The sequence below is a fragment of the Hoplias malabaricus genome, chromosome X1, assembly GCF_029633855.1.
Source record: "Hoplias malabaricus isolate fHopMal1 chromosome X1, fHopMal1.hap1, whole genome shotgun sequence".
Taxonomy (NCBI): Eukaryota; Metazoa; Chordata; class Actinopteri; order Characiformes; family Erythrinidae; genus Hoplias; species Hoplias malabaricus.
The window spans coordinates 23,415,883-23,426,677 of record NC_089818.1 but is presented as its reverse complement, the minus strand read 5'-3'; the positions used below and the strand labels follow the sequence as shown (position 1 = coordinate 23,426,677).

The 10,795-nt window shown below is 41.0% G+C and overlaps 1 protein-coding gene across 2 annotated transcripts; it reads right to left on the bottom strand.

The window, feature by feature from the left end:
• Window positions 1-191: 191 nt before the first annotated feature.
• Window positions 192-10,051, bottom strand: LOC136676023 (pre-mRNA-splicing factor 38B-like). Of its 2 annotated transcripts, XM_066652876.1 has the most exons (7): window positions 9,709-10,050; window positions 9,535-9,591; window positions 7,576-7,644; window positions 6,608-6,759; window positions 5,697-5,757; window positions 1,771-1,985; window positions 192-1,410 (listed from the first exon to the last, which is right to left on the bottom strand). In XM_066652876.1, exons 1-7 carry the CDS (start codon window positions 9,736-9,738, stop codon window positions 645-647), a joined length of 1,350 nt encoding a protein of 449 aa, XP_066508973.1. In that variant the 5' UTR covers window positions 9,739-10,050; the 3' UTR covers window positions 192-644. The 2 variants fall into 2 exon arrangements, with proteins under 2 accessions (XP_066508973.1, XP_066508972.1); XM_066652875.1 differs by having other exon boundaries at window positions 9,535-10,051.
• Window positions 10,052-10,795: the final 744 nt, after the last annotated feature.

Genomic DNA, 10,795 nt, shown 5'->3' with positions numbered 1-10,795 from the left:
TAATATGCCCAAGGATCATAAAATAAACAGCAAGAGAATATACTATGTGCAATATATTATGTGCAAATGAGTTATGTGAATAAATTAAGAACGAAAAAGTAACAGCACTGTTTAAGAAAAAACTTGTTCCTCAGAATGTATTTGGTATGTCGTTTTAAACAAAAAAGCTCTTGTACAAACCTTCATCCCTTTTCATACAAGATTTTTATTAGAAAATGAGATGCAACAGAGAAATGACCTGAACACAGCACAATTTCAGTAGGTCCACGCTGCTGCTGTTCCACCAGCTTCACTTTGTGTGTGTCCTTTGTACAATTTAAAACATTCTCCTGCACTCTATGTACAAAACAGTTTTGGGAGTATTTCTTGGAAATGAAACAAAAACAAAACAAAATGGTCAAACATTTAAAAAGTATTTTTAAATTTCTCATCGTGTCTGTGACACGGAGGAAAAAGAAAAAAAAAAGGTCGGGGATTATTCTTCTGCAGAAGAAGTTTGTGTAATATCTACAAGAAGTGACTTTAACACACAGAATATTAGGGAAAAGAATATTCCAGGGTGCTATTTTACATTCCTGTTTGGCGAGGTCCTAGAGGACAGATACAGAACCAGGTTGGAGGAGGGAGTAGTGGGTGTGTGAAGCTCAGGGAGATTCGGCCCGGCTGCCGTGCGTTCCGTCTCTCGTGTCTGGGCTGACGCTCCGAGGCCGAGGGTCTTTGCCGTTGCTGGACTCTCGCCGGTGAGCCCGCTCTTTGCTGCGACTGCGCTTGTGCGACCGCTCTTTGCTGTGGCTAGCTTCGCTCTTCCTGCCCTTCTCCTCTCCCGCATCCTGCCGGCTCTTGGAACGGGAGCGCTTTCTGCTGGTGCGCTCTGCTTTGTGCCGCTTCTCCCTGCTGCGGCTCCGGCTGGAGCGTTTGTTCTTCCTCTCCTCTCTGTGTCTCCTCTCTTCTCTCTCCTCTTTGTGCCGCCGCTCCTCTGCCTCCCCTTTGCTCCTCTTGTCTTTTGAGCGCTCCCTCTCTTTCTCTACTCCGCCGCCCCGATCTTTGTGGTCACGCTCCTTCCGACGAGTACGCTCTCTCTCGCTTTCACCCTCCCTCTCCTTCTCCTTCCTCTCGTTCTTCCTCTCGCGGGTGGAGCTGTGGCTCCTACGTCGTTCCTTGCTGCGGCTTCTGCGGCGCTCTGTAACTCGGTCTGGAGTTCTGGAACGCCGGCGTTCCCTTTCCCTGTCCCTCTCCCGCTCTCCTCTGTCTCTTTCCCTGTCTTTGTCTCTGCCTTCTTTTTCTTTGCGTTGGCGGTCTTTCTCTCTCTCCAGCTCACGTTCAAAGCTGGCTCCACGTCTCTCTCGCTGATGGCTGCGACTGCGCGACCGTTCAGGTGATCTCCGGGGGCTTGGGGTTCTCCGTGGTGTCCTGGCAATACAAACACACATGGAAACATAAATAAAGAATCACTAGATTTAGTCTTGATCATTTTCTCTAATGCTTTTGGATAGAGGTCAAAATAAAAACCTATTTATAAAAGACACAAAAAACTACTCCAGGGTCCTGCCCCCCCTTCATTTTTTCATATGAACCCTTTGGACATGCTCCCAATAAAGATGTTTTCACATTTCTGAGCTGTGCTGGGTATAAAAGGCGTTATCTGTGGTTTATTTTACCGTGAACCTCAGAGAAATAGTCTTTTCCTGCTCCTGAAAAAGTAGCTCAGTAAACAGTAACACTGTCCCCAATGGGGAAGAAGAAAAAAAACCTCCAAACCCTGCTGTGTACCTGGAGCGGTGCCGCTCTCCATCCTCCTCTTCTTCCTTTCCGTCCTTCTGCGGGAGTTTGCGTGGGCGGTTCTTCATCTGCTGATCAATCATCTTCTGCACAGGCACGGGTATCCGTGGGAACAGTGTGGAGAACCACTCGAGCTTCGTGAGGAAAGAACGCAGCATTTCTCCGACTGTCATCACACATCCGCCGCCTGCTTTCACGTCCAGCTCCTGATCACACAAACACAGGCAGGGGAATTAATGACACGCACGGACTCAGGCCTTCATCAACGTCCACTAATGTTCTAGAGTTCAGTATTGAAGCAGCATTAGAGATTTCCCTGCTTCAGCACAGATTATTTAACTCCTCGGTCATTTTAAACAGTGAAGGCACTTTAGTCCAATTTTGTTCACGGTTTTAGTGAGAAACATCATCCGCACCAGGGCTACTGCACTGCACTGAGTGTGGTAACTTAGTATCACGCTGAATAAGATGTGCAAAAAGAAAGTGCCGTACAGGAGGATTCCAAATCCTGAACTAGGGAATTCTCTGATTTCAGAGTAAAATCCTGTTGGTGATAAACACTGAAACTTCACCTCTGTTTTCATCAAACTCAATATCCACACATTCAGTTCAGAGAATGAGAAACTGCCTGAAGGATAGTTACCGTTGTATTAAGAGAATCTGAGTCTTAACTAATCTCTCAGTCCCAGTACTGTAGATCCTCATGTATTTCCTAAGGACAGTAGATGACTGGCAAAAAGATCAATGCAATCTATGCCTTGTAATTATCTTGTGTATTATAACAATATCCTCCCAGTATTTATTGATAACGATATAAAGTCATGGGCTACTGTGAAAAATAGCTGTCAGTACGACAATCATTATGAATTACGTCACATTATTAGATCTTTCCAGTTCCTTCTTAAAATGATCCTACCCCAATAACTACTGTATCTTCTGTTCAACCCATGTCCATTCTTCCATTTCGGAAACAAGAATCAGGAGGAAGCTTTATTTCTTTGTCCATTTTAGGGGTAGGATTTTAGCCAATGACTGAACTGTCTGTAGTTTAGATTTAAACATACATTTGTGTTTCTATTTTACTGCTAAGAATAGAGAAGGACCCCAAAACATACCAAATTCTTGAGTCATAAAGCATTACATTTCTGGCATTACATTTTTGTGAGAAAAGTTCTTCTGGTTGCTACTCGTCAGGCACCAAAACAGATTTATGAAAACTGAAAATATAGAAATGGCCTGAACTGAAATAACAGGTCTGTCCCAAAACCTAGTGAGCTGTCTACATCGAGAGCATTGTGTCATAATGTGTGTGTGTGCTCCAACAATCCCAATTTTTAGACACCTCCTTAGGCGACCTACTGAGATATCTTTATCTGGCATACTTTAGGCGACACTGAATTATTACTCAGTCACAAAGGCAATCCCATGATGCAACATAAGCACAACTCCCGTCTATTTCACTCTTCTCCCAGAGGAAAAAATAAAATAGTGGTAAAAAAAGGGAATAGCATCCACAACTCTGAGGCGACGCTAGCCACTGAGGGAAGTAAACACCAGCTGTGTGCTGTGGGCGGGAACAAGCCGTGACATAATCACTCTCTCACTAGTGTCACAATAATCTGCCTCGTGAGGACAGATGTCAGGACTGTCACGAAGTCACTGCCTACTTAGGGAGCTCACTGGGATTTGGGACAGACCTAACATCTGATCTTTGTACGTTTGGATGTGTTCAGTTATTCTTTGAGATTACCCTAAATACTATTAATATTTTGATTGGTCAAACATCTACTGTTAACGTTCCTGCGCTTGGTGGGGAGCTACAGCACAGGTGCAGTATACAGCAGGCAGACTTTAGAGGAAACAGGTAGAGCACTCTGCACTCTTACACGCAAACCTGCAGCGCTGAGATACATTACTGTCATTCACCTGCTGCATAAGGCCATCTGAGAAAGAAAACAGTGCAGTTAGCCGTAACCGTGGCTCTCGCGCGCACACTCCCAAACACACCTCCCCATTCATACAGAACCAGGGCTTCACACACGGAGCGAAGCGGACAGGTGGAGGAAATGTGTTTTTTTTGTAACATTAAGGTGCAGAAGGTGCAAGCGAAAGACATTTACTTATGCACCACCTCCTCTCCCTGCTGTTTTTATCAGGGCTCCAGACAAGCTTTTTCAGAACTGTTCAGGAACACTGTCAGCAATCTCAGAAGTCTAAAGGAACATTCCCTATTACTTCATTTCTTATGATTATTTTTTTAGTTACAATTCTCTTATTACAATCTTATAACGCCTTCAGGTTCTTCTGTTAATTTTATGCCTTAAATATTAAAATTTCCTCCTGCAGAAGTATCAAGTCTAATTCAGTTTAATACCAAACCAAAAAGGCACAGACTGCTCCCCGTATTTAGAAAAAAAAACAAAAAACAAAAAAAAACTACTTTAGTGTCCCTTCCATTTAAAACTGTAACAGACTACAATAAAAATGTGGATATATTTTTAAACATTTAAAGCCTCCGAGATACGATTACTGCACTGATTAGTTCTGGTGTTTTAGATTCCTAGGACATTTGCAGGGAATCTTTGATTTATTAAGAAAAAAACTATTAAAACCCAAAAATAAACAGTCAAACATCACATTTTCAAAACGTACATTTGACTAGAGAAGTCTTTTTCTAATTTCTGAACTGAGAGCCACAGCTCATTTAGAGCTGCCTGTAGATTTTAAAATGCTCTGCTCCTTTAAAGAAAACGTCCAATCCTGGTCCTGGAGATCTACCACACTGCACAGTTTAACTCCAGCTGTAATCAAACACACCTGATCCAGGTAATGAAGGCCTTCAGAAGAATATTAGAACATTAGAGCTGTGTGTGTTGGATCTGAGATCTCCAGGACCAGGACTGAGCCGCACTGTACTACAGCACTTGGTATTCCCAGGTGGTCTTCCATTCACGTATTAAACAGACCCGGCACTGCTTAGCTTCCTACATAAGAGATGAGGTATTCTCACAGCGGTACGGCCGTAAGTGAAAATGACTGGCTGGAGAAGTCTATAACCAGTTTCTGAACTAAGAGCCTGTTGTAAACTATATATTACTCTGCTCATCAAAATAAAACACTTGTGGCAATACGTACAACTTATAACAGGTCTAGTAATTACTGGGAGATAACTGTTGTTCAGGGAACATGTTCGTTTTCGCAGTGTCTACAGAACCAGAGTCAACCCCGAACCTTTAATAAACACCCAAGTAGGTACTTGGGCACTCAACATAAAAAAAAAGGACACACAAGCAAACGAACATTAAGCCAAATGAAGGCAAAGGTGAAACATCCGTAATGTTTATCACATCATCACATGCTTGTTTTATTTCCTCAGAACACATTAAAAGGTCATTCCATATAGAAGCATCTAAAAGAAGTGTGGTTTCAGGATCACCCGTCACAAATCTAGAGCCAGACACTACATTAAGAATAGAAACACAGATTGTTTTAAAAAAACAAAACAAAAAGGAAACCTATTAGCCTCATGCCGTCACCTGTTTCTGCTCAAACAATGTATTCACAACATTAGAGAAGGGAAAACAATCAACGAGTAGCCATTTTTATTTTTTTAGGTTGCTTTAAACACTTCCTATTATGATAAATGTATAGGTCAGCCCTGTGAAATGGTGTTTCTGTTAATTAGATATTTATATGAGGCCTAATGCAGACTCCTGATACATCTGCTCTGTCCTCTTTGCTGCTGTAAAACTGCAAATGCCACTGCTTTGGAATTAATAGAGGATTATCTTCTACCATCAGCGGCTCTGAGCTCAGTGACAGGTGGTACTGAACCCCAGTGATTTTACATGGAAAGAAATCTGTATTCCTGAATTAAATGTAAAAGAAAAATGAAAGCATTACCCGTGGCGACATACCTCCTCATCATCTAGGAAGGGCTCATACCATTCAATCAGGTCTGCAGGTGGCTGTGTGTATCTGGAAAACAAAAATAAAACGGGTGTATATTAGTAGCTATAGCATCTGCACAAACAAAACAAGAAACCCAAGACCTCAAACAAATCGCTACATATAAATTAATGATCATGTATGAGTGACTGATATCTGATAACACATCAGATTAATACATCTGCTTAAAAACAGTCAACAGGACCTTCCAGGTATTTTATAATACTCTGAAGAATTCAACGCCAAAGTAATAATATATTCAGTCAAAATTAGAGTTCCCAGGACTATATTTCAGGAAAACTGTTCTAGAGCATTCTACACTTTGACCCATTTATGGATGCGGAATGTGTGCGTGTGTATATATGTATTTAATTCCAAATATTTTCTTTACTACTTTTAGAGTAAATAGAAATCTTTTTAAGTTTGTTGGCTAGAGGTTGAGCAGAGAGCTGAGGGCTGAAAGGTTGTTGGTTTGATTCCCAAGAGCAGCAGGAAAACTGGGGGCAGTGGGAGTGAAGGAACAGCACTGTCCTCCTCCTCAATCCACAGCTGAGGGGCCCTTGAGCAAGGCATCGAACCCACAACTGCTCCCTGGTGCCGGGGATGACTGCCCCCTGCTCTGGGTGTGCGTTCACAGCCCCTAGTGCACTAGCGTGTGTGCGTTCACAGCCACAGACGGGTACAATACGAACGACACATTTCATTGTACATTGACTAATAATTGCACATGACATGTAGTTGAGAAGTTCAGTGCAGCCCTAGTTCTTATTACAATTGACAATATATTTCTATACAAAGTAGCATTGTTTTTCTGAATCTAAAAATTTTCAATTTGTTGCATTCATCAAGTAAATTGTTCCAGCCCTGAGCTGCTTCTTACCGTATGTACATGAAGCCGAGTGCTCTGATGTAAGGGGAGTCTGTGTGCGTGATGAGACCCATCACCTGCTTGCGGGTCAGTTTAAGTGTGAAAAGTTTATACAGTAGACAGAACGCCGTGGACACGATACCTCCTGTGCCTACACCACGCACCTGCAACACAAACAAACCGAGTCAGATCATATGCAATGTGAACATTACCCAGTGCCTTATGCTGAAGCTACTTTAAAGGGTCTACAACACTCTACAACACCCACGGTCCAAATTTACTTCTTAATTCACTTCAATTCACAGGTGGCAAAGTTAATTAAGTGTCAAAGAATGCTATGAACCTGGCACAGATATGAATATCAATGTTTATATGTACGAGGTTCAATATTAGTGATGTATTTTCATAAAACGTCAAAGAGATGGACTGCAAAGAATGGAAATGCTCCAAAAATACTCTGAATAAAGTCTCTTTACACTGAAAAGTAACATTGATTTGCTTTCTCTTGTAAAGTTGCCACATTGGAGATGCGTGTTTTTTTTGGACAGGGACAATGTGATCAAATAAACAGCGTCGACTGACTGTCAGAATCTGACTAAGATCGTACTTACAATGGCTTTCAGCCACAAGAGCACGAGCGTGGGCAGTTCCTGGTGTTAGATCTTTAGTTTTAGATAATAACACGTCCACTGGCTCCAATCCATCTCTTCACCACATCTACGCTTGCCACGAAGCACTTCATTACACTGCACACTTTATGGACACGAGGCTTGTGTTACGTCTAAATCTAAAAGTCTTACTTTGGTCCCGATTCTTAAGAACTGAAAGGAACTCAGTTTATTGTTTGCGCGTAAATATAGAGGCTTTAATGTATCACTTTTGAACTATAGCATAGTACAATGTTCTCTCAGTCAGGGGCCTCTGATGTTTCTCTTTAGAAGAGAGAAAAAAGAGGTGGAAAGGCACGTACATCTACTTACCCCTCCGCACATTCCAGTCTGTCCTGCAGTCTTTCGGCTGCCTTTCTCCCATGGCTCTGCATGAGTTACCTGAGGAGAAAGACCATAGCTCACTCTCAAACACACCTTAAAGAAACAATATAGAGTACAGCCACTTTGTTTATCAGCATTCCTTTCTCTCATCAGTGGGAAACCTACAGTACATAATGGGAACAAGTTATTTTACAAATGTATTAGTAGTAGCCCATTGTTCCTTAGACAAACTGACAATATTTTTTTAAATGAATAAATAATTTTGCAGCATTATATTTTTCTTTTCTTGATTTATTATAATAAGGTTTATTATTATTAGGCTACAACAATATGACAAACAAGTCGCTGTTTGTATTTTAAGTAAACACTTAGGGGCCTGTGAATGGATAATTACTGCAGCAACTAATATATATGGCAACTCATTCCTTAAAGAAGTGTAGTGCCAGTATGAGCATTTCCACACAACGCTGTGCAGATGAACCCAGATTTACTGCACTCCACAGCAATGGAAGCATCACGAAACGAAGGAAAAGAGCAAGACGACAATACATCCATCACACACAGTGCCCACTGGGGGTGTCTCAGTTTGTCACGTCTAGGCACAGCAACTTTAAGTGGCAAACTGAAGTCTGCAGAGTACCTCAATGAAATGAATGACCAGATCAACACCTTCCATTATTATTTTCCTTCACCGATGACAAAGGCATAATCCCCGAGGGCACGACCATAACCCCAACCACAAGGCTCTGAGATGTGCTAGAGGAGGCTCGACGGCCCCGAACTGAATACAATCTGGGTGTATTTTAATGTTATAAGATTACATTAATATTTCAAAACAATGCCACTGAGGAAACCACTTAATTAAAGCGTAATGTGCCCATTTATAATATTCATGTACAGCTTGTTTTTGTCCAGTTTTTAAAATCAAAATAACACTGGCTATTTATTATAAAGACAGGCAATATATATTTATTATTATTATTATTATTATTATTAATAACTCAACGTTTTACTTCAAGCTTTGCTTTATAATTCCCTCAGCTGTGTTGTCTTGTTCATGTTCATCTGTATTTACAGCACCTTGGTCAAAGAGTGTTTTATAACTAAAATGTACTTCAATTGTTCGCTTCTATTAATAAAGAGGGGCATAAACAGTTAGTGTGGTGTAAAGTATCGCCATCGGGGACAAGGGAGCTAACATTTTCTTCTGATTTACTGAACCCTTCGGTGATATCAGTTACTTGTGACCACCTGCTGGTGCGTGTCGTTTTAGCAGAAAACAAGTTATATATCGTGGTATATTTTTACTAAACCGCCCAGTCCTATTTAACAGAGCCTAGAATGTTTTTACAACCCCTAACGAGACTTCAAAACGTTTGTTTTACAACCAAAGAACAAAAATAAAATTCATTTTACAAAACAGAAATCTGTCTCCATTTTGTAAAATATAAGTCCTTTGTTTGTCAACCAAACGGCTTCAGGTCTCCTTTAGAATTAGTAAAAATATTCTAGGCTGTGAAACAGGACTAAGCTAAGATTAGCAGGCTAGCTAACGTTAGCAGCTCGGTACCGTCGCCGAGACCTGATATTTCCGATTAAATCATTTCAGCTCCTGCGTCTTCAATACGGAAAACTTGGTGTGTCGATAACTGGATGTATTTTGGTAAAGAAACATCTTTAATTGTGGGTTTATACTTATTTTAATTCTGCAGGATACTGGCCTCGTTTCATTTTAAACGTTCATATTACGTTGAGTCAGATTAGCTTTGCCACAGGAAGCTAATGCTAGCGATAAGCTAAAATAACAATGATAAAATAAAACATTCAATCCAACATCTCCATCAAATCACTTTAAAAAGCTATTTGTTTCTGAACAACACTCGATTTCACTGAAAACCGTTAGCCGCGTTAACGTCATCCCCTTAGTGTTTTTTTTTTTTTTTTTACCTTGAAATAGATTTCGTCCACGACCTCGTGGTAAGTCTTGAGCTCGTACAGCTGAACCTTGAAGTACGGAGACGACAGCACGTTTGTGAGGATCATTGGGTTTAAGTTCATTGTTTTCTCGTTGCCCCACAGCGGCAGGACGTTGCCGTGTTTGCCGCTGGAAGGTTTACTCACGGCCTGCTGCTGTAGCTGAGTCCCCGCCATGTCGCTCCCGCAGAAAGAGAGAGGCACTGCAAAAAAGGAGGGAGAGAGAGAGAGCGGGAGACTAGCCGCCTCTAGACTAACTATTCAATGCTGAGGACTACAGCCCCATCAAAGACGCGCTCTCGTCCGAATTAAACCCAGATTGTATCCACACTGTTGTGAGATTTAAAAGAACGCGAGTTCAGTTCATTTAGGCGGTAAAAGTGCGTTTCTCTCGTTAAAACTAAGCTCCTCTCTCCGCCGCAGAACAAGATGGCCCGGAGGAACCGGAAATTACGTATTCCCTTGATTTAAAATCAGTTTGTTTTGGTGCAATGCAGCTATTTACATTCCTCCTTTAGTACACTTCACTAGCCCAAACATCAAACGTTTATCTCATTTAATTAAAATCGAGTAACACAACGTGGACATAATACCGTTTTTTTTGTGAAGAGTCTCAATAAAGCAGGTTGATATAACGTCTCAACTTAAAAATCGCAGGGCCGATCCAAATCGCTCTATACTCCCTTCTAAGTGCACTAGGTAGGGAACAGGGAGCTAAATTACGTTAAAAATACTGGCTCCAGTATATAAATTGTGCACTATATGTATAAATAAGTAATTTTGTCTTTGTCCCTCCTGCACACACAGTGCACTGCTTGTGAAAAGAGCCACAATTTCAGAAACACAGGGCACGAGCTAGTGAACAAGACTTAGTGTATAAATATCAGTTACAAAAACAATAGATCAGACACAATGCTATACCTCAAACACTGTTTCAGCTGATATTTTAGGCTGATCACACACACGCTAAACCTATCAGTGCTATTTAATAGCAAAAAGCTGGTGTAAATTGAATAGTGCAGATAGGCCTAATTTTATTTTTTATTTTTTTAAATTGGGGGAAAAAAAATTGACCTAGATTTATTCAAGCCAGCAAATACAGAATTGTGACATAACATTCCATTTTTTAAAACTCCAAAAATATTAATTAATACTGTTTACACTATACTCAAATTTCCAGAGTGCTTTAGTTGGTGGGTAACACACTGCCCTCCAATCAGTAAACAAGGGTTTC

Excerpts from the sequence above, each read along its gene's own strand:
- LOC136676023 (XM_066652875.1), bottom strand. The coding sequence starts at position 9,738 with ATGGCGGGGACTCAGCTACAGCAGCAGGCCGTGAGTAAACCTTCCAGC. Across the intron at positions 5,758-6,607 it reads CTCGGCTTCATGTACATACG|ATACACACAGCCACCTGCAG; the intron begins GTAAGAAGCAGC and ends TTTGTTTTCCAG. Across the intron at positions 1,986-5,696 it reads CCTTCCTAGATGATGAGGAG|GAGCTGGACGTGAAAGCAGG; the intron begins GTATGTCGCCAC and ends TTGTGTGATCAG.